General features: G+C 44.2%; 1 protein-coding gene across 1 annotated transcript in view; it reads left to right on the top strand.

The window, feature by feature from the left end:
- Positions 1–24,511, top strand: part of SORCS3 (sortilin related VPS10 domain containing receptor 3) — a 598,500-nt gene that overhangs the window by 159,683 nt on the left and 414,306 nt on the right. Inside the window, exon 2 of the mRNA XM_065920112.1 lies at positions 22,330–22,397. Coding sequence (XP_065776184.1) covers positions 22,330–22,397 — 68 coding nt within the window. The remainder of the gene's footprint in view (positions 1–22,329; positions 22,398–24,511) is intronic.

Genomic DNA, 24,511 nt, shown 5'->3' on the forward strand with positions numbered 1-24,511 from the left:
ATATAAAACATTGGGAGGGAACAGGGCTAGATTTTTCAGAGGAAAGAATATACCAAGCACTATCATTTATGTATTGTGGGATTTTAGTTATTTAAGCTTTTAAAGACTCTGGTTCAGGACTTCCCTGGAGTCCAGTGGTAAAGACATCACCTTCCAATGCAGGGGGTATGCATTCAGTCCTTGGTCATGGGGCCAAGATAGCACATGCCTCATGGCCAAAAAACCAAAACATAAAACAGAAGCTACATTGTAACAAATTCAATGAATACTTTTCAAAAACACTCTGGTTCATCCCTGAAAAAAAAAATGACAATGGGATAGTCACATTTCATAGGGTTTTGAGGACTAAAGGTGAAAATGGACGTGAATATTGACTTCTATTCCTATTATTATTAATTGAAATTTGTCAGTTGACTACTATTTGTCCTATAGTTACTTGTTAATAGATATTTTAAGCATGTATTGTATATCAGGTATGGTTATATTAGGGTTTAGTTAGTTATTTTAGTTTATTTATTTATGATACTGATTAAGAGGCTCAAAGCTTGCTCTCACATATTTCATAATGTACAAAGAAAATAAAATATCAGTAATATAGTTCAATGAAACATTGATATAATATGAGGTGCATTGAGGGACATATAAAAGAATGAGTAGCAGAGTCTGCTGAAAGAGTCATGGTAGGCTTTATGCAAAAGATAACTTTGATTTGAAGCTTAAAATATGAGAGTAGTGTTTCAAGTATAATAGTTAATAAAATATGTGGGCTGAAACAAAAGGAAGATTTGTTGACTGATGTAACATAAAAGGTTAGAGGTTAATAGCTTCAGGTCAGGCTTGATCCAGCAGCTCAAATGATATTATCAAGGAATTAGATTCCCTTAGTATTTCTCCTGGGTTGTGCATTGTTGGCTGGCTTTACTTTGTCTTCCTTCAGCAACTTCAGAAGCTTCCTTCAAGACAGCAAAATGGTTGTAGTTATTCTAGAAATCATTTCTTTATTCTATGTTATCAAAAGAAGTGGGGTTGTTAGGATGTTTCCTGAAAGAGGATGGGCCTCTTTCCCAGAAGTCCCAGCAAGACTCAAGCTGGATTTCATTTCATTTCATTCTAGTTAGGTAACATACTTTTTCCCCTTAAGCCAACCACTGTGCCATAGGAGTGGGATAGAGCCAAACAGAGCCTACTCCTTAAACCTCAGATCGGTCAGTGCTTGATCCATACTATCGGAATCACATGTCTGATCGTGGGGAGACTTGCTCTCCCAAAGTGATATTGTTCCCATGAGGAGAGAGCATGGATTCTGGGCAGCATAGAGAATCTTGTTGCTTAGTCACTAAGTCATGTCTGACTCTTTTGCAACCCCATGAACTGTAGCTGTCCAGGCTCCTCTGCCTTGGGATTTTCCAGGCAAGAATACTGGAGTGGGTTGCCATTCATTTCTCCAGGGGATCTCCCTGACCCAAAGAGCCAACCCACATCTCCTGCACTGGCAAGTGGGTTCTTTACCTCCGAGAAACCAGGGAAGCCCATAGAGAATCTGGCTATCCATTATGCCAGTAATTTGGATAAGAAAAAAGTGGGGGGCAAGTGAGAACAGAGTATAGTTGAAGAAGAACTCTGAGCTGAGAATCTCTAGAGCAACACTGTTCAACAGAGTTTTGCTCAGTGATGGAGATATTCTGTAATCCACTATTTGCAGTGTGGTAGCCACTGACCACATGTGACTGTTGAGTGCTTGGGATGTGACTAGTGTGACTGAAGAACTGAATTAGTAATAGTCATTTTTAAAATTTAAGTAATTGCTGTGTAGCTAATGCCTATAGTGCTAATTGGAAAGCACAGGTCTAGAGTCTAGATAGGGTTGTGAAAGAAGATTGAGAGAGAGATAGAGAGAGAAAGTGAGAGAGAGAGAGAAATGCATTAAGCCAGAATGCCCTGGTTATATATTATTTTGGGGGGATGATTGAAAAAATTTCAGAACTAGCTTTCTCCACTCTGTGGTTCAGAGTAATACAGAGAGCAGAAACCAAAGTAAAGAGCTAGTGACAGAAAATGAGGATAGAGACCTAGGCTGGGCAAGGTTGAGAAGGCCGCTGTGCCTTGCTGGTCACTTTAGATTCTACCCTGTGGGCAGTATGGAGTCACTGAGGATTTGGAGGAATGACATGGCCTTACTTGCTTGTTGGGACAGCAACCTGGCAGCTTGTGGAAGAGGGACTTGTGCAACTAGAGACAGGGATACGAGTAAGGAGGCAGACAAAATAGAGCTCATGAGAGAGGATGAGAATTTGAACTTGGGAAGGAGTGGTAGCCACGCATGGAAGAGTGAGATACAAACAGTAGGGGAAGAGTACTGGAATGGGTTTGCATGTGGTGTGCAGAAGAATATAGCAGGATTCCTGGGCTTTCAGCCTGGACAACAGAATGGGTTATCATGCCCTCTTTGAGATGCGGCATTCCCACAGGAGGGGGCAAATCTGAGTGGTTCTTGATGAACATGTTTTAGGGCAGGTGGTATTTAATATACCTTTTGGAAGTTGACAGGGTCTTAATCTGTTCTCTCAAGGAGTTTACATTCTATCTATGGAAATTAGAGCTATGTAACTTAAGTCATTGGAAAAATAATTCCACATGCATAATGACTGGAAGCCTTAAATGCTGCATGTGGTTTATGCATGTGTTCCAGGTACTTTTTTCTGCATGACAGACCACCCCAAAATTTAGTAGTGCAGAAGGAAAACATTTTACTATGTTCATGATTCTGTGGGTCAAGGATTTTTGACAGCGCACTAGGCATACCGTGTCTGAAACCTCCACTGGAAAGAGTCAGAACTGAGACTGACTCAAAAGTGGGAGTTGCAGGCTCTGAAGATGTCCTCCCTCAGAACTGGTGACTGATGCCTGCTCCCCACTGGGTCCCCAACTGGGCTGTGGGCTGAAACACTGTGGCCCCTGTGTGTGGTCTTTCCCACTGTGGACTGGTTTGGGCATCCTCACACATGGCATTGGGACCTTGACAGCGACCATCCTGAGTGCACAAGCTAGACTTGGCAGTCATTTAGCACCGTTTCTCCTTGACTCTGTTGGTTAAGGTAATAACAAGGATAGGTCCACTTCCAAGGGAGGAACGTGAAGTCCCCTTACCACTCAATAGAAGGAATGTCGAGGTCAAATTGTAAGATAAGCATGTAGGATGGGAGATCCCGGGAAATGCATTGACCACTGATGGAGAGATGAGTGGGCACTGGGGTAAGGAGGGATGGCTCTCTGCTAGGGGTGAGATTGGAGCTGACACTTGAGAGTAGGTAAGGGGGTGCTGGCAGGGAGAGAAGGACACATGCACGTTGTTGGTGACATCAGAAAGGATTTCTGTTTCTTTTGGGGCTACCTCGTCAGTGTTATTCATGCTTAGGGCAGCTGAATAGGCTGAAGAAGAAATCTTACGATGAGATAAAGCCATTTAAAGCAAATGGCTTCCTTCTAGGTATCCATTCAATATATCCCACATCAAGTTTAAAGATCCTTGTGTCCACCCAGGTTGCTCAACCTTGTTAAAATGCATGCCATTTCTCTTTATTCTTCCCAGGATTTTTTGTTATATTCTGGAGTAAGAAGAGCCACTGCACCGTGGAATTATGAGTCACAGAATTTTTTGAGTTAGTACAAGAAGTAGTACACTAGAAATCACATTAAATAAAATGCTTACTTGCCTTTTCTTCCCCCTTCCACTAGATTGTGAGTCTCTGGAGGGAAAAAAATAAAACAACAGCTGCGTGTAACCTTTTCCAGCTTGTGGAGCAGAACCAGGCACGTAGTGGATGTTTAGTACAACGTTATTTGGAAGGAATAATCTCCCAAAGCAGGGGCTTCTCTGGTGGCTGAGTCGGTAAAGAATCCATCTGCAATGCAGGAGACTGGGGTTTGATCCCTGGGCCAGGAAGATCCCCTCGAGAAGAAAATGGCAGCTCACTCCAGTATTTTGCCCTGGGCAATCCCATGGACAGAGGAGCCTGGAGGGCCACAGTCCATGGGGTCGCAAAAGAGTTGGACATGACTGAGCGACTAAACCATCACCACAAGATTATTTGGATGAATAACGTTCATTCAAGTTGATGTGAAAGTAGTGTTGAACATCTGGGTACTTTTACGCTGCCTGGGCCTCACATGGGGTCCAGACTTGTTTCTGCTCCTTATTTTGTATTCCTTCTCTTTGTCTCAGGGTCCAACCTGTTCCTCTGTGCTCCTTGTTCTTCTAGAGCAATAATCTGATCTGGCCCTGATTTCTGTTTTTGTATCTGATGGTCCCTGTCCCAGAATTGAAGCTTCAATTTTCAAGCACACCTTGTGTGTGGGAGGGAGATTGTTTAGAACAGGGTCAGCGCACAAGCAGGCTGCTGGCTCCTTTCCCCCTTTTCCTTGGCAAGCCTCTCTGACCTGACTCTTCTGTAGCTAAGATATGTGAGGAACTTATTTTTTTTACAGAGATATTTTGTGAAAGATAAATTTCTCAGGACTGTGGCCCTGGATTCTTAGCCAAAGGAACGACAAGGAGATATGATCAAATGTGTGCTGGTGAATCAATACAAATAAATTATGTGTTCTTTCTTATTATGTCCTAGGCTACACACAAGAGGGCTCTTAAATCATCCACCATCAGCCGTTGGAGGTTCTGCTCCTCTCCAAGGTGTTATACGGAGACGAAGTCCAGGCTGGTGTTATTTTAGCAATCCAGATAACTTTCTAGTGGGAATATTGGTTTGGCTGCTAGAGGAATGTTGGCCACTGCAGGAGATTGGAGGGGAACAATTCTTCTCTGGGTCTGGCATGGCCCTGATTATACCCTAAATATTTTTTACCTCTAATGTCTGGGATTTATGAGCATTCTCTTGCCTGAATGGATGGTCCTTTTACTCTATGATTTAGAACTCTGAGTTTTTGATCAAGTGCTTGTCCAGGAGCTTGAGCGGATTAAAATTGACACCCCCTCCCCACTTCCCACCTCATGAATGCTACTACCCTTCATCTGCTAGGTCTTGGTATTTGACTGCCATGGTCCATTCTCTTGACAACCCATGGGTAAGATCCAGGCAAGCAGTCTGCTTAAGAAGCTCAAGAGGTAACCAGCCATGTGAGTGAGGCCAGGAAATGTTAATCGAGGGAAGAAGATTCTCAGAAGTTCAGGCATTGAGCAGATAGCAATTAACAAACATGCCCTTCAATCCCCTAGGCAGATGAGCAAGAAAAAGGTGAGGCAGAAGGAACAAATTGGTCATAAACATGTTTCCAACAAAGAGAGAATGCATAGATGTAGGGAAATAAACTGAAAAGCCATTCAACCAAGCAGAGGCATGAAATGAGGGTAGGCCATGGGAACATATTAGATGGTCCTCCTGAAAGTGTTGGATCTGGATTTCAAGCCCAAGCCTTTGAATTAAAATGAAGCACATTAACTTCTTGAAAACATCAGAGTTATCTTTGACTCTATGCTTTTCTATTATTCTCTGCTTGCAATTTTTAGCAACAATTTTCCTAGGGCTCCCACCCGCTACTTTCCCTCTTTCCTTTTCTATCACCATTGTCTTAGTTCAGTTGTCTTATCTCTTATATTGGGACTATTGTAATATCCTTCTCACCTGACTTCCTATTTTTCATCTTCACTGATTCACCCTGCATATTCCTGACTGTTATTTCCAAAGTGCAGGTGCTAACTGATTTTTTTCACCTGCTCAAGCACAGTAGACATTTGTGTGTTATTTCCTGAGAAGAGTTGAAACTCTTTAACCTGATGTACTAGGCAGAATAGTGTCCTCCCAAAAGATGTCCATATCTTAGTCCCTGGGACCTTGGATTACACAGCAAAGGGGTGTTAGGACAGTAAATGGAAATAAGGCTCTAATCATTGACTAAAAGATAAAGTGAGTATCCTGGGTTATCTGGTTGGGTCCAATGTAACCAGAAGGATCCTTCAGTCGGGGAGAAGAAGGAAGAAGAATCAGAGTGAGAGTGATGCAATGTGAGACTCAACCAGTCATTGCTGGCTTTGAAGATGGACGGGGACCAGGAGCCAAGGAACACATGTAACCTCTGGAACCTGGAAAAGGCAAGAAAACAGATTCTCCCTTAGAACCTCCAGAAAGGATATAGGAATACAGCCCTGCCAACACCTTGATTTTAGTCATCGAAACCTGTTTTGGACTTGTGATCTCCCAAACTGTAAGATAATACATTTATGTTGTTTTAAGCTACTTTATTTGTAATAATCTGTTACATCCAATTGGAAACTTACATACCTAGTAGTTAAAAGAATTGTTGTCTGACTCCAACCTGGGTCTCCATCTCCTTAAGCCCTAACCTCAGCAGACCCCCTGCCCTGCCAATTCCCACCCCAAGCCTGGAACATGACAGGAAATTTCAGCCCAATTGTATCTTCTCATGCTTATCCTTAGCCTGAAAAGCTCATTGCCTTCTTCACCTACTAAATTAAGCCAGTTCAAATAGTACTCTTGTAGAAATTTTCACACAGGGTAATCCTCTATGTCATCCCTGCTAGGAAATCACTCATTTCTATCACGTGCCAACCTTGCAGGGTTAGTGTGAGACTCCCATGAGACAAAAGGTGAAATGACTTACAACCAGGTGCAAGTCAGAGTGATTGCGACTTTCACTGAAGGTGGCTGTATAAATGTATATCTCTGGTTGCACTGAAAGTGTCAGGGACATTGTGTCCTTCGTCCTTACATCCTCCACAGCATTTAGTATGGTACACTGACCATAAGAGGGCTTCCCAAGTGGTAAAGAATCTGCCTGCCAATGCAGAAGCCACAGGGGATGTAAGTTTGACCTCTGGGTTGGGAAGATCCCCTGAAGGAGGAAATGGCAACCCACCACTCCAGTATTCTTGCCTGGATAATCCCATGGACAGAGGAGCCTGGGGGGCTACAGTCCTTGGGGTCACAAAGTGTTGGACACACTTGAGCGACTGCACATGCACACATTGACCATGGGAGACTGCGTAGTAATTTGTTGGGTTGAGTAGGAGATAGGTTGTGAGAAATACCAGATCATTGGATTAGATGGTAGGTCATTCCATTCCACGCTTCTATATGGGGAATCTGGGACATGTCAGGTACTGTCCCAGGTGCTGAAGATATAGTGAAAAATAGGGCAGACCGTTGTGTTGCCCTGAGGCATTTTACAATCTAGTCAAGTCCCTACTCTGGGTCTTTTGGGCTGTTAGCTACTTCCAATCTGGGGACTTGCTTATCCCTCAAAAATCCCCTTGGTTCAACAGCTACAACGGTTTGGCTGAGAGCTCTTTCAGTCCCTGAGCCCTAAGAGGGAATGATGCCCCTTGACAGGAGTGGTGGAAGGAAGGGGAGTGTGCATGCCTGTAGGCAGGACAAGCAGAGACAGACCCTGAAATGAAAAGTGACAAGTGGGTAGGATCACACACTAGGCAAAATGGACTTGATGAGCCTGTGATCTTCCCATTGCTGAGGCTGTCAGTGCGTGTCCACTCAAAGTAAGCACCAGCACCCAGGGAGGGCTCCAGGCTTTCATCTCTACATCAGTGAGAGGCCTGGTGAAATTGCTCTTTATTTTCTGAGCTTCAGGTTGTCATCACTAAACAAGTGACATGCTCCATCTTGGGACATGCCATTTTCCTACTCGGGTGGGCAAATGACCTGGTTTGCTCAGAGATGAACCTAAAGTGTACTGAGGCCTGACCATGTGCCTGGCACATAATCCTAATCCTCACATCAATCCAGTGAAGGAAATGATATTGGCTTCATTTTCCAGATAAGTACACTGAGACTCCATAGGGCAAGCTACTGTGTGCCTTAGGTCACATAGAGAGTAAATGGCAGAGCCTGAACTCTACACTAAGACTGTCTGGGTCAGAGCTTTTGCTTTATTACCAAGGCAACAGATTGCTAGATTGCTTATATTTTCCTCTGTATTGATGATTATCTCTAGAAGCTTCACTTCAATGGCTCTGGAGCTACAGTTTCATCTTTTATCTGTTTACATCTGTTACTGCCGTTGGCTTCCTCATGAGAGTGGTGCTGGTGGTGGTTGAATAGAAGGAGTGATGGGCATGTAGGAAGGTATGAGCTCAGACTCCTAGTTAATGGTACACTTTGAGATAATTAACTCTAGTTCTAGTGATCTCTCATCCTGGAATATGGACATTGGCGTGGAATTCTGGGGTTATTTGGCCCCACCCCCTTACTGGGCTGTATGCTACCTAAATCATTTCTAAGAGATGGCTGTCTCTTTCCTTTTCAGTGTCCCTTAGGAAATGAAAGTGAATGGATTTTTAATTCATTTTTAATGGCTCGTTACACAAAACGAGAACAACCTCCCACTACTCAACAGCCATTTTTCACAAGCTCCTAGTTTCAACAGCACTGCATTCCATTTCCTTGATCTGCCACTTGCCTTGTTCAGCTGCCGCATGCTGCAAAGTACTTCCTTAACAATGGTCCCATTTTAATTAGGCATGACTAATGCCCATTAATTTTTCTATCTCGTATCCCTTTCTTGGATCATATAGGAATAGACAAACCTGTGTTTGGGTGCTGACTCCTACCTCTCCCCAGCAGCATGGCCTGGACAGTTCCTTCATCTGGACTATGTGGATGATGATATCTGCCCTGTGCTGTTTATGCTTATTACCTGTGTAATGCACATAGAATACCAAGCACAGTGCTTGGCATTTTGTAGCTGCTCAGTATATGTTAGCATTGCCACCTCTACCCTTTCTGTGTTCTTCTCTTGTCTAAATTACTCTTCTTAGTCATGTTTTTGACCATAGATATACTGTTTTCTTTCATCTACATCCAGTCAGGTATAGGTATATATCTTTGTCATCTTTAGAAGTCCCTAGAGAGTAAAATCTCTTTAAAACTTAATGTGGTCGTAGGGATATCCCCGGTGGTCCAGTGGTTAAGACTTTGTCTTCCAATGCAGGGGGTGAGTCTTCGATTCCTGGTTCAGGGGTTAAGATCTCACATGACTCATGACCAAAAAACCAAAACATAAAACAAAGCAATATTGTAACAAATTCAATAAGTATTTTAAAATGGTCCACATCAAAACAATCTAAAAAAACCCCAACTTAATGCAGTCATATAGGAAGGTTGGTTTCACCATCTTCTCTCCCTGGCCTTGTGTTCCCTTTGTTTTATCCTCTGGACCTTCTTGAAGTTCCTTCATAGTTACTTTGAATTCATCCTTTTGGGGAGACTTGGCAGACTAATTTATCCAGGAAAAAGATACCTTTGAAAAACTATATGAGATACTCCAGAAAGAAGACATCTGGGAATTTCCACTTCCACTCATCTATTATGACCTTACTTGTGCCTCTCATCCTTTATGAGGACATCTTGATCACCCCAGCCCAGACTCATTTTCTCCTCCTTTGAATGCCTATGGCAAGACTTTCAATTCACTGAATGCATCATATCTCTGTTGACTAATAGGCAGCATGCTAATGAAGAGTGTGATAATACTGTTGTAGTACAATGATGAGAAAAACAATGTCTGTCCTGAAGGAGCACATACCCTTATGGTGGAGATACCTATGCAAATAGACAAATATAATCCACCGTGAGTAGCATAGTTGGAAGTTTGTGCAAAAGGCAAGGGGGCATGGATGGGAGGGGGGATCTGTTCTGTCTTGGAGGACAGTTAAGACATCAGAGTGTTGATGGTATTTGAGCTAGGCCTTGAAGAAAAAGATCCTCAGGTGGAGAGTGAGAGAAGAGCTTTCAGAAGACAGAAAAGAGCTTGTGTGAAAGTGTGGGAGAATGGAACAGGGAGAAACATGGGTATTCAGATGTGGCTAGAAGTTAGATGTTGTTTTGGAAAAGTGGCTCTAGAGGAAGGTTACAATGTCAATTGGGGCCAAGCTGAGAAAGACCTTGTATGCTGTGCTGGGGAATTTGATCTGAAAGGCAGCCTGGAGCCGCCATAGATCGTTTGACAATGTATAGGCAATGGAGTTCAGCCTCTGCTTTAGAAAGGTCATTCTGGTGTAAGGATGTAAGAAGGGGGAGAAATTAAGTCAACTAGTTATTTTGAAGGCCCCTAAAGTCATCTAATAGTTAATCCAGTGGTTCATCTTCCTTGCACATGAGGTGTCAGCAGCATTTCACACGACTAATCGCTCCTTCCTTCTTGAAACCCATTCTTTGCATGACTTCCAGAACACACACTCCCCTGAGTTTCTTCTAAGCTCACAGACCATTCTGTGTCAGGGAGGGTCCCTGACTCTAGGTATTTCTAGAGAGAAGTCATCAAATACAGGAATTGATTGCAAGTGTACCGGCAAGACTGGAGGAGCAAGAAGGAGAAAATGTAGTTGCTCAACTTTGCAGAAACTATTAACCCCCCTGCCTGGGAGGAAGAAGAGTAGTACAGAAGGCCAAGGGTCTCTCCCACTGAGATTCCTGTGGGTGTGCTGCACTGCACAAGGAGGGCCCAGGAGCCTGCTCACATGTCACTGAGACCCAGTGTTGCTGCTGGTGTCCTGTTGCCTACAGAAGTGTGAAGGGAGTAGCTTCTCCCATGTCTATATGTCCCCACAAGCACCCCCAGCCCCTCTGGCAGAATCAGAAGCCACGTGACAGGAGGGTCTTAGAAATACAGTTCTCAGGGTCCTGGTTACCTTCTATAATTAGGCAGGGAAGTGGGCTGAGCCGAGAGTAAAACAGCAGCACAGTTCACCCCTTTAGCTACTGTGAGTGTACATCCCCACCCCCTGTTTGTAAGTAGCCTCCTCTTTTCCTGTTGGTTCACTGGTAGCACATGAAGTTCAAAGTTGCTGGGTATTTGGTTCAGCTTCCAGTTCAATGGGACAGATGTTCTCTGTTAATTTAGCAACAGAACCAAAAGTTGTGGGGACATGAATAAAACATGCTGTGATGGCTTATGTCGAGGAACAATGAGAGGAACACTCCCACTTTTGCCCCTTGGTTCTCAAACCTTTGTATCATAATTTTGGTTTATTTACTAGTTACATCCACGTCCTAAAAGATAGCACCACAACCTCACACCATGCTGGCTTCCAGCTAGTGCTTGCTGTTGAACCTTTGAAAGTCCATGCAATCATTGTATCAGGTCAGCTGCTTCTGGCTGATGAAATTTGCAGGAAGACCAGCTGATTCCATCAACATGTCCATGACCACACTTCATTTGCTGTGAGATGCGTTCCGAAAAGGGAGCTTGGAAATTTAAAGTTTTTGATTCTAGTATATCACTGAAGGCAAGGAAGAGCAAGTTCAAGGGGAAAAAGTTGCTTCCTCTATGTGATAGGAGTGAGACAGTACAGTCAGCTTGCCACTATGTGCCACATTGAGTGTTGGTTTCTGAGGTTGTCAGGTTGGGGACTCAGCAGTAATGATGCCTGTGTCAGCTTTGGTGAGGGGAAAGTGAAGTGAAAGTTGTGTCCAACTCTTTGTGACCCCATGCACTATAGCCTGCCAGACTTCTCAGTCCACAGAATTCTCCAAACAAGAATAGTGGAGTGAGTAGCTGTTCCTCTCTCCAGGGGATCTTCCCAACCCCGGGATGAAACCCACGTCTCCTGGATTGCAGGCAGATTCTTTACTGTCTGAGCCATCAGCTCATGGCAGATGTAGGCAAAGCTTCTGTGTCTGCCACAGTAGCCACTGGTACATAGGAACCCACAGAGCAGATAGGGGCATTTTGGAGAGAAAGGCTTACTGGCCTCAACAGAAGGCCATCTTGTTTCATCTACTTATTGAGAGACTCTTCTGTAGTTAGTACCATTTGGTGACTATTCATACAGGACACAGCTATTCACTGTGCCAATTTCAAGAGGTTTAAGCACATACTGGTTTCCTTTCTTCATTTCCCTGATCTCTCAATGCTGAAATGCCCCAGCTTTCAATCCTCATCTCTCTATCCAAACTCCATGTCCTGGCGATCTAATCTAGTCTCATGTCTTTAAATACCATCTAATCACTGACAACCTAGCTGTGACCAACCTAGACAGCATATTATAAAGCAGAGACAATTACTTTGCCAACAAACGTCCGTCTAATCAAAGGTATGGTTTTTCCAGTAGTCACATATGGATGTGAGAGTTGGACTATAAAGAAAGCTGAGTGCCGAAGAATGGATACCTTTACACTGTGGTGTTGGAGAAGACTCTTGAGAGTCCCTTGGACTGAAAGAGATTCAACCAGTCCATTCTAAAGGAAATCAGTCCTGAATATTCATTGGAAAGACTGATGCTGAAGCTGAAACTCCAATACTTTGGCCACCTGATGCGAAGAACTGACTCATTTGAAAAGACCCTGATGCTGGGAAAGATTGAAAGTGGGAGTAGAAGGGGACAACAGAGGATGAGATGGTTGGATGGCATCACCGACTCAATGAACATGAGTTTGAATAAACTCCGGGAGTTGGTGATGGACAGGGAGACCTGGTGTGCTGCAATCCATGGGGTCGCAAAGAGTCAGACATGACTGAGAGACTGAACTGAATCACTGACAGCTCCCATATTGATATTTTTAGCCTGGACTCTCTGCCCTGAACTCCAGACTCATTTATCCACCTATTTGACTCATCCACTTGAATTCTCTTAGGCATCCCAAACTTAATGTCCAAAACTAAACGTCTCAGCTTTCCTCCCATCCTCCTCCTGTTATAGTCTTCATCTCATAAAATGGTACCTCTATGCTTCCAGTTACTTAGTTCCAAATCTGAAGGTCATTTTGGACTCTTCTCTTTTATTCACGCCCCATATCCAAATTTTCACCAAATCTTCCTGGCTTTACTGTCAAAGTATGTTCAGACCATGTTTCTTTTCCTGTCCATACTTGTTTGTACCATTTTCACCTGGATGGTTACAACACAATCCAAATTTGCATTTTTCCCTACCCTGCCTTTCTTAACACAGCAACCGGAGTCATCCTGTGAACACTGAAGTCCTCTGTTATAATCCTCCAGTAGCTCCTCATCTCACTCAGTAAGAGCCAGGACCTTCACAGTCCTTTACAAGTCCCAGCAAGATCTAAGCCTCCCCAGATCTCCCAGACTTCATCTCCTTCTGCTCTCTCTGTCTCTCAGCTCCATCCTCATTGGTCCTCTTATGTTGATTGGATATGAAAGGCCTCAGGACCTTTGCATTTGCTGTCTCTTACATGGCTTCATCCCTCACCTCATTTAGGATTTTGCTTGAGTATCAGTTTTTCATAGTTTTGCTGGGATCCTTTTATTCTGCTGCAGCTGCATAGCCCTGGACTACCCTTGCATGTTAGGACTTGCTCTTCTCCTTCTGTTTATCTGCCCGACCCCCACCCCACCCCACCCCATAACACTCACCATCATCTGACTACTATGTTACTTACCTACCTGTTTGTTTATCTTCTTTGCCAGAATGTAAGCTCTCTGAGGGCAGAGAAGCTGGTTTGTTTTCTTCACTGCTGAACCCATAGCCATTGACCAGTGGGAAACATTCCATACATATTTGCTTAGTGAGTGAGTGCACAAATTATGAGAATCAGAAATTGGATGATACAGTGGACTATAGTACATTTCAGAAGAGTTTGTGTTTCCTTGCTGTATGTGGGATGAGGGTGGGATCAGGGGTCATGCTGAGGTTCTTTCTTGAACCACAGAGTTGGCCATCTGCCCTTTAAAACATAGGGAAGGATGTAGCAGTTTTGTGAAATTTCATGCAATGGAACAAGATAGTTAAGTTAGTATTTCTTGTACCATTTCTTGTCCTCAGCTAGATTGTAAACTCGTGGTGGGCAGGGAGCACCATTTAAGTTATTCTGAACTTGGCACATACCTAGCACAGTTTGGGATATCAAGTTGGTGCCCAGACATTGTTAGATTGGGGATCAGTTGGGCTATGGACTTATTGTTGTTGTTCAGTCACTAGGTTGTGTCTGACCCTTTGTGACCCCATGGGCTGCAGCTCACCAGGCTTCCCTGTCCTTCACTGTCTCTCAGAGTTTGTTCAAACTCATGTCCATTGAGTCGATGATGCCATCCAACCATCTCATCCTCTGTTACCCTCTTTGCCTCCTGCCGTCAATCTTTCCCAGCATCAGCTGTGGACTACAAATACTTAATTTCTGTTCCCTAGGGGGAGTACCCCATGAGTTGGGATGAGGACTCCAGGATTTAGACTCTGCTGAAACTGAAAAATATACTCTTGTGTACACTCCCCGAGGAGTATGTTTTAGCATCCTTACTACGTTACCACTGTCAATCACTTTCAGTAAAGGCCATGGTCTCTATTTTAATTCGCTGGAAACAAAGAACTATCAGGTAAGGGCAGGAACGAGGTGGTGAGATATGAGGGGGAACTTCAGGGGGTATGCATAGAACCTGATGGATTTAAAGACACCAAGGTTTCAGGAAGGTTTAATGAACTAAAGTAATTTTCCTTCAGAGTAAAATTTTACAGGCATTAAAGGTCCTCACTTCACTGAATGTGCTCACGGGCGAGAGTGTCCCAGTGATTTATGAATTTGCAGATTATGCATTATCCTTTCAGAGGACAGGACTCCCCCGGGGCTCCCTGCTTCCTTCTGAAGCTGAAGCTGAGTAGAGGAGCCCAGAGAACACACCATGTCTGATTTGTAGCCTCCTGTATCACAACTGGGGTCTAGAACGTGTGGGTATTTTTCAGAGGGAGCTTAGCAACTCTAGTATCTGAATCCTCCTTCCCCCCATCAAATAAGGATAACTTGGAAGCTTTGCCTCCTGAAGAATAATTATCATACTAATAACTCATATTTGCATAGTACAGCTTCTAAAGCAGGTCAACTTTCCTTATTTGATTTGATTCAAAAACCCTGTGAGGTTGGCAGGGGAAGGAGAATCATTATCCCCATTTTAGGAAATTGGAACAGATTCTGAAAACGTAAATAAGTTGCTCAGGCTCGCCCAGTAGCATATGGTGAGACTGGGTTTTGAGTACAGCCCTCTAGTTGCAAGTGCTCTTTCCATGATGCCAGGAGAGCCCCATCCAGGAGGCAGATGGCTGGACCCAGTGGGTCCTGTCTTCGTGAAATGTGTAATCTTACTAAGGAAGAGCCATTTCTCTTCTGATCACTTTATCACCGAGAATCTTATGTTGTGTTTGCCTGGCATAGGTAGGAACAGAAGAATGAGAGGGAGAGGGGATGTGACAAGTAAAGACATTAGTTACTGGCACTATGTGTGTCTAAGACCAGGTTGTTGGCTGAGGGCTGGCCTGAGCATCTGGGGGCAGTGGAAGTTGTCAGGTTCCTAGAGACAAGAAGATTGGAGGTGGGCGGTCTGCAGGGGCAGCACCAGCTGCTTTTGTCAGAGGCAAGCCATGCTCCTTACGGCCAAGTGATTATATGTCTCAGTGTTCTTGCCCGGACAATCCCGTGGACAGGGGGGCCTGGCTGCAGTTCCCAGGGTCACAGAGAGTCAGACACTGCTGAAACTGCTTAGCACACACGCACTTGTTTTTCTTCATAGGCTTCCCTGGTGGCTCAGGTGGTAAAGAGGCCACCTGCCAATGCAGGAGATGTGGGTTCAGTCCCTAGGTCAGGAAGATCCCCTGGAGAAGAAAATGGCAACCTACTCCAGTATTCTTGCCTGGGAAATCCCATGGACAGAGGAGCCTGGTGGGCCACAGTCCATGGTGTCACAAAGAATCAGACATGACAACATATATATATATGTGTGTGTATATATAATATGTGTGTGTGTGTATATATATGCATACACATATACAGTAAGTCTCTTGTTATGCTTTAGTCATCTAATATACATTATATATTAATATTATATATATTATGTGTTTATACATAGTAAGTCTCTTGTTATAGTATAGTTCCTCTCTGTAAACACCCTCTTCATACTATACCATAGTATAGTCCCTCTCTGTAAACACACTCTTTCATAGAAAACTTTATCAACCCGTAGTTGATGGCAGGTTGGACTCCCTCTGTCCTTCATGCATGATTCTATCATCCTTTGTGGCTTCTTTGTGCAGCTTGACTGTGTCTCCAAGTGGCTGGTGCCCCCATGACATTGCATTCAACACATGACTGCTCTTGCCTCTAATGGCCCATTCAGCTCTCCCTTCATGCTGTCTTTTCTATCAAGCAGGGTGAAAATGGCACCTTTCCACCCTGCCTTTTTCTATCTACTGCTGTCCCAATTAAAACATGAAGGAAAGAAAGAAATGGGGGGGGGGGGGGATGGAAATAAAGAGATAGGCCAGACAAGCAAGGGATTGAACTTCATTTCTCTATATCCAAATTCTTGATACTTCGAGTTTCAGCTCATATATATCTTTCCCTCATGAAGACTTTGATGACCACATTTTCTGATTTAATTGCTTCCTCCTTTCAACTCTTATAGCGCATTATCTGTAACTCTCAGATACCTTTATCTTCTCATCCCTTCTTTTATTGTCATTCATTTATAATTCATTCACCGGACTTTGCACAGCACCTGCCATGTGTCAGGTGTTGTGCTAGATGTTGGGGATGCAAAATTGAATGAGACCTGACTTGTGACCTCAAAGAGGTCACAGTCTAACAGATGAGACATATGGAGATGTCACATTAATCCAATTTGATAAAAACTATAAGAGATGTATGAGCAAATGTTCTTCCAGAGATTCTGTCTGATGCTAATTTAAGGTTATATGTGCCTGTACATAGGAGCTTTTATTTAGGTCACTTTACTACTATGTGTGTGTGTCTGTATGTGTGTAGCTTATATTGAGAGAGGTGCTATTTACTCACGAATAATTCCAATTTATTTTCATTTCTCCTCTGTCTAAAATCCCTCTAGGATTGTAGCCTGTTGGTCACAAAGGAAATTTTTTTTAAATTTATTTTTTTATTGAAGGATAATTGCTTTACAGAATTTTGTTGTTCTCTGTCAAACCTCAACATGAATCAGCCATAGGTATACATATATCCCTTCCCTTGACAAAGCATATTTGACAAACCTGGGTCTCCCAACAATTTGTCTCATCATTTCATTACACATCTCTGTTTCCTATTTCTTTCTCCAAAAACAAAGAAAACAAAAGTTACTTTCACCTGTGGGCCTTGAGCTCTGGGTCTTTCTCTGATTCCCGGAGTTTAGCAGGTGTCTTTCTAATTCACATAAGAGGAGCTCAGTAAATATTTGTGGGATTCATGATTGAGTGATAAACTCCTTGAGGGAAGGAATGTGTTTTTCTCCTCTCGGTTTGCTTGCTCATTGCCTTGCACACAAAAAAGAACATAAACATTTGCTAAATGGAGGATGCATCGTATTAGAGCAGAACAAGCCTGGATGGCAGAGTCTCAGAGCCCTGGGTGGGAATGCTTGCTTAGTTGCTTGCTAGTTGTGCACATTGGGGAGCAGACTGCTTAATTCTTAGGACTCACTTTCCTCATCTGTAAAATGGAGTGCTAATTATGTCTTCTCAGTCTCAACAGTTTGTTGTGAGAATTGAGAAGCACCCAGTATAGTATTTAGCACATAGTAATGGTTCAGTTAATCTTTGGTTCCTGCTTTTTCTTCTTTGAATTGGACTGGCACCTCTCATCTGGGGACATCTGCTGGAAAGGAGTCATGTCAAGCTTTGCTATGGACCCCAGGCTAGCTCCTCCATCCTTCCTCATCTATCCACTGGTGATTCTTTGGTCACACTCACTCCTTTCTGATCTGAGTCCTCTCCCAGGTAGCCTGGGGCTTGTTAGTGGGTTTTCTGCATCTGCTTTCAGTTTTCTTCCCTGGTAATTCCCTTCTCAGAGCCTTTGGAATGCTTTGATTGGTGAGAGAAGCAAGGGTTTGGCGGGCTTTCTTTTAATCTTTGTTTTCTTTGCTAGGCACAGGATATCTTGGGCTAAAGTTACATTATCATCTCTTCATAACTTTATTCTTGTCCTTCTGTGCTGGCTCCAGGGGAAAGGAAGCTTCCGGTCCTAATTATCTGTGTTTGGACCTTTCCTCTGGAGGAATGCTGGGGTGATTTTGTTGGGAAGCATCCTTCTCATGCATCTCCTATGACCTGTTGTCTTTGTAAAATTCAGCTCAATTTAAAGGCAGGAATGCTTTTCTAGATCAGGAATCCACCACACTGGAAGGCAGTGTCACTGCAGCCCGAACTTGCGAGAGGAATCATGGTGTGATGGAGTCTTTCTCAAAGCTTGGTCCTCTAATAGCCACAGGAAGATTTCTGGGTCCTCCCCGAGACTCACCAAGTCAGACTTGCTGAGAATGGGATCAGGGAATCTTCATTTAGCAGGCTCCCGGACAGTTAGGCTCCAACTTTGCTTATAACGTGGGTTGAACAGTGCCCTGGGCCTTTGACCAAGGCCACACATTGTTGGAACTTTAACTTGAGTCACTTTGTCTCTCTTTGTCTGTTTCCTCATCTGTAAAACAGGGATAATAGATTGGATTGACACCATCCCCTTCTGAAGACTATGCTTTACTGCTAAGACACCATTATCTTTCACTGACTCAAAAATAATGATCTTTGGGAACCTTTGATATACTGAGCCTGTCTCTTGGGAGACAGAAGTAGAAAACGTGAAGCCTACCTCATGGTGTTCAGAATCGAGCTGAGAAGGCAGATCCTGTGACATCCAGAAGCTATCTAGATAGTGTTTAACTCTGTGGCGAATTATGTAATGCAATTTTAAATGTAATAGGACTTCAGGCTACTTGAGGAAGATGGATCCTGAGCTGTTTCTTGAGCAAAGGTAGACAGGTTCAGGCAGTAATGAAAGGACTGTTCACAGGCAATGACACAACAGTACAGCAGGAAAGAAGGAAAGCAGAGACGTGAGAATGGATTGCCTTATCTGCAGCACCTTGGGAACTTGGATTGTTAAAGCACAGGGCAGTTTCTTGAGATCCATGGAAAAGTGCCTGGAGACAGTATGTGGGTCAGACTGTGGAGTGCCTTACATACCAGGTAAGGAATCTGGATTTCATCCTTAGGCAGAGGATCCAGTAAAGGCTTCTAACCAAAAAATATGTGTATTAAGAGCAAAATTGAAACGATCTGTTATGAAGGCAGAAATAAAATTCATGGAGCTGTGGAAGGGTGTATTTATTTGGATCCTCTGAGAAGCAGACACCAAAAAGAACTTAGATCTGTAAGAAACATAATAAAGAGTGAGAAGATGGAGGGAGACAAGGAGAGTGGTCTAAGCACTGGGTAAAACTGCTGATAGAATGAGAACAGCTCTGGGTTCTTAGAAGGGTTCTCAGATCCAGTTGTTTGTTAGACCCTCTATTAAGTAGTAGGATTCTTACCCTCAACATCTCTTTTTTCTCTCTTCATGCACTTTGCACTTTTTGGAGATTGTTTTGTGCCCCAGAAAGCTTGATATCAGAAGACACTGAAGTAGTCTGACTTGCTCTGGCAGACACTAAAGGGCTTCTGACCTGTTTCTAGAAGAACATAGTTTTGAGTTTCTCCAGAATTTGGGATGGTTGACATGTAACCACTCATGTTTTTACCTAGTGACTGTGAAAGAATGATTTTGTCAATGAAAGCAGTAAAAGGAAGAGAAATCTGGTGTGTATGCATTTGAATTAATTTAACAAATAGGAATTATTGGCACATTGCTAGGCATTTGGTTGGAGAAGGTTTGGACAAGTCCTGTCTCCATTAGTCCCTGAATTTAACAAATGAGGAAGCAAAAGTGAGAGGCATGGAGTGCAATACTTTGCATAGGATACATGCTCCTTGCTTTTGTGCTGTGCTAATAGTGTAATAGAGTGGGGGTGTGTGCAGCCCTTAGCACAAGGCTGCCGCTGGGCGCTATTACCTCAAGACCCATTACCAGGCAACGGTTAGTTATCTAATTACCGGAAGACCTGTGGGAGGTTAGAGTGGCAGTTAGAGGTTCCGCTTGGCCATTGGTCAGCACTACAGTTGGCCCCTCCCCCAAGCTCGCATCTGTCGGTGAGCGACTCTTAGTGGTTCTGCTCAGCCATTGGCTGGCACCACGGTGAGCCCCACCCACAAGTGGCCAATTATCAATGAGCGACCGTTAGTGGGTCATTCAGCCAACTGTTGGTGGAATGGTGGTCATTAGGTGGAGAGTGAGGTAAGAGTTGGATCCAGCCTCCTCCTTTAGTGCCCGCCAGCTCTTCTGGTTGCCGGCCAGCAGGGAAGCTGGGGGGCCCCGGGAAACAGCCTGAGAGCTGTGTCCTGCAGGCTCCAGAGCCCTCGCTGGGGACACCCATTGGCCTTATCCCAAGCCTTGTGGTGACCATGAACCTTTCCCCCCATCCCCACCTCTGGGACCTAAGGGCAGCAGCTTCCACATTGGATGGAGTCTACAGGACCTGCCCCCGCCATTGGGGTTGCCTGAGGAGCCAGAGGACCAGCTGGGTTATGGGTGCCTGGCTCCCTCAGCGATGAAAGCTGGGTAGGGTCTGGGGACCTGGCCCTGAGGGAGTTGCTGACTGAGATCTGCCTCCTCTTAGCCAGGACCGGGACCTCGGAGGGCAAAAGCTGTGCTGTTTCTTGTCAGAACAGGGAATAACATTCGTTCAGTAGAAATTTACAGGAACATCGTTACCTGACCATGACCATGACCTGACCTCAAGAACAAAGGATCTAACACCAGAAAGTTTGTCACAACTAACCACCCCCCTCCTTCACCTTTGCTAGAAAAGCTAGGCTTTGCTGAAAGCTTTTGGCGAGTTCAGAGTTTTTAGGGCATAAGCCATTTGTCTCCTTGCAGGGCACTGCAATAAACCTTTCTCTGCTCCAGACTCTGATATTTTGGCATGTTTGGCTCCACTGTGTGTCGGCCACATGAACTTGCGGTTTTGGTACCAATCGGTCAGGTGGTTTGGTAGATTCTACTGTTCTTAAAATAGTCACGTCTTTGATGTTCTTCTTGGTTTGACTGTTTCTTGCCAACCTATGACTCCTCATCACAGGACAAAATCTGGGAAGAGACCTAAAGAACCCTCCAGCCATGACCTTGCAGAGAAGTTGAAGTTTCCAAGTCAGGCTTTTCTGGGACTCTCTTTGACCTATAATGGGTCATATCTTTGCCTCTAATTTTTTCTTAGTTTACATAAAAGAGATGGAAATAGTGCTGACCGACCCCATGGGGTGCCGGATGAGAATAAATCTCAAAATGAGTGCCTTGTCATTGGTTAAATGCCATAAAAATGTTCAATATAATGGCTGATTATTTTTCTTTACTCTTAAATGGATACCTAGCATGCAAAAGCCCCATCTTGGTAGCAGAAATTCATTATCTTGGAAAGAGTTTAATTGCTGCTGTGCAAATGAACTGGAGGAAGTTAAATTGTGGAATGGGAAGGAGTTGAGAAAAGTGAAATGAGTTGTGCATTAAATTTAGATAAACACAATTATGTGTAACTGGATTATCACGTGTGCAGGCAGGCGCTATATATTAGGCACCTGTGTTTTGATGAAAATAGATTCAAGTGCATGCACTTAGCATCCTTGTAGATAGGGGATTGTGCCTAAACACTGTCCAGGCGCATGAGGGCGCAGCAGGGAAATGACTGAGATCCAAGTCCTCAGCTGTAAAAGTTTAAAGGGCCTGAGAGTAGTCTGGCCAGTGAAAGTTCATTTTAGAAAACTGCTGACCCTATTACGGACTGTCCAGCAGTTTGTCATGTGCAGCTTTCCTCTGGGTTTCTTTCAACTGAAGTCAGGAAAGTGGTCCTGGAGCCCGGTGGAGTCTAATGACCTGCTTACTCCGTGGATGGGACACAGAGAAAGACAGACAGCATTGCAGAGTGTTGGCGGCTGGGCTTGCCTGTTGTTCAAGATTTTATGGCTGTGAAGTGCTAGCGATGGGGTGAGAACATGAAATCTCTTTGAACTTCTCTGTAGACAGACAGAATCAGGCCCAGTTCTTTCTTACCCTTTTAGGTCCATGTCTGTAAGTCAGAGTCATCTCCAGATCAAAGGCAAGCCCATCCTCTGATCTCTGGGTGGTCATCTGAGTGAACAGAACTAGCCAGCCTGTGCCTGACCTTGAAGGAGGACAGATGTGGGGAAACAACTGTAGATATCCAGTTAATCCCTGTTGCCACGTTTTATTTCAAGTGCAAAGCACTGTCAGGATTAAAATAAATGCTACCAGTTATGAGGTAGCATTAAATTAATAATTTTCCCCCCGTGCTTGATCCTATAATACCCCTCAACTCAACGGATAAATTCTAAGTCCTCCTCTGGGTGATGTGAGATGCAGTGAATATTGTTGCACAAACTAAAGTTGGCTTCCTCTTTTTTTCCCCCCTTCTCGTTCCTCTCCTGTGCCCTCCTCCACATCCCCCTTTCAGGTTATACTTATCCTGACGAAGCTATATGACTTCAACCTGGGAAGCGTGACGGAGAGCTCACTTTGGAGGTAAGTGGATTAGAGGTTCTTCACTAGCTTCTCTGGTGGGGCTCACGTGAGAAGCGCCAGCTGAGCAGCTGGAGAGCATGTTTTGAAAGGAGCGGAAGATGCTCCTCCTCCTGGATGCCCACTTTAATGCCCCGGCGGCAATGATGGCCTCCATCCCTGAATTCCTTAGCACTCTACTGATCTTGCTTGGGGCCTGCCACACATTCTCCTTGGCATTGTGGTTGCTTCTGCATTCATGCTGTGTCTCCTTTGGCTCGACAAACGTGAATGAAAGATAGATAGATCAGAGCATGTCTGATGCAAGAGGAGACTGTGGATTAAGGGAGCCTGATACAGGAAGGATGCTAGCCTTGGCGTAAGTCTCAGCCTAAGGACTGTTTCTCGTTGCCCTTTGCTGTGACTCTTGAGAAGCCTGTGCTTCTGGACATAGACACACATGAGAACTGGATCTGAGTGATGGCTTTTGTGGTCCCTAACCTCCCTGGACTCCTTTCATAAAATAATATTAAAAATATATTTTACAACTACATTGGAGTAAAGACAAATATATTAATATTGTATATAAGGCTACTGAAGTTACATGTTTCTGCCTAATATATTTGCTACTGGTGATGAAGACAGATAATATCACTTGTAGAGACCTATTTTTGTATAATGGTAGAAGTTTTGAATTTTATGGGGTATTTTGTCAAGTACTGAAATAAAAATGACTTCACTCTTTTAAAAAAAAAAAAAAAACTTGTTTTCAGCCTAAGATGCTGATTCTTTTTTTTGACTTTAAAAGAAATGACAGCATTTTTGTGAACCCTAGGCTTTATGTCTTTGTACCTGCTGAATAAATCAGCCCTGTCAGGAAGCTGGGATGGGGAGAAGGATGTGAGTGGATTAAGTCAGAGAGGGCTTTAAGGAAGCCATGAAGCTGACTGTTTCTCTGGACAGGAGACACCACACATTCACTCTTGCATACACCTCCTCACAGGCAAGTTCACCATTCCAGCCTTGCTGCTGGCAGTCATGCAGGGCCCCAGTGAGTTTCATCAACCTCTCTGAGTTGGCGCTTCATGCTCTGCTTATTACATCCACGGGCCTCAAGAGGGCTGTGTGTCCATCCTGTTTACTCTGTCATTTGCAAACACTGGAGAGAACATGGTCACAAAAGGCCGTTCACTTGGTGGTGTCTTTCATCCCAGCGCCTGTCCTGAGGGTCTCTGGGGTCTTGGAGCAGAGGGCTCTGGGGCATGAGTGTCTGGGAACTTGGCTGCTGCTTATCTGACCTGTTTGCAGAGGACCAGCCAGGGCCCCTCTCCTGGGAGGGGAGCAGTCACAGCCTCTATTAAATATTTAGGGGTTAATTGCTCATATCGGCGGGGCCTGCCTCCATTTGCACAGGATGTCCAAAACCTAATTTTGCTGCTCATTGGAAACTGGCAGAGGTATAAGTAACCAGGCTGCCTCTCGTAGGTGAAAGCATGCCTGTTTCCGCTTACACAGGACTCCTGGGGAACGAGAGCCTCAGAAACCATCCCCTCAGGCCCTATCACAGTGATGCTGTGGTGATCCTTTAAGCCTGACTCCAGTGCTGTCTGCTAGGTGCAAATAATGAAACAAGCCAGAAAGTCCTGTCCTCATAGTGAGAGACAGCTACACCTGGCAGCCAATATCATATTTCAGGAAAGGTTTGGTAGTTCTAAGGGTGAACAAGGCAAAGCCAGGGAGCCAAGGCCAGATGCTTAATGCTGGAGGCCCAGTAAGTGACAGAGTGCCCCACAGGCACAAGAGTCAGTATATTCACTAGTGTGTGTCAAGGACAGCAGATGGCCGAGTGGCCCTAAGGGTACCCTGATGTCCCATTGCTAGGATTCAAAATCTAGCTTGTCCACCCGAAGAGCTCTGTGGCTTTGGGCACTTTATCTAACTTCTCTGGATAAGCTTTTGGGGATGCTGGAATCAAGGACCACAGACTGAGTGGCTGCAAACTGCAGAAATGTGTTCTCTTCCAGTCTGGAGGCCAGAAGTCTGAAATCAAGGTGTTTTTGGGGTCCCCTTCCTCTGGAGGCCCTAGAGAGACTCCTTCCTCACTTCCTTCAGCTTCTGGTGTCTGTCAGCATTCCTAG

The sequence above is a fragment of the Muntiacus reevesi genome, chromosome 2 (assembly GCF_963930625.1).
Source record: "Muntiacus reevesi chromosome 2, mMunRee1.1, whole genome shotgun sequence".
Taxonomy (NCBI): domain Eukaryota; kingdom Metazoa; phylum Chordata; class Mammalia; order Artiodactyla; family Cervidae; genus Muntiacus; species Muntiacus reevesi.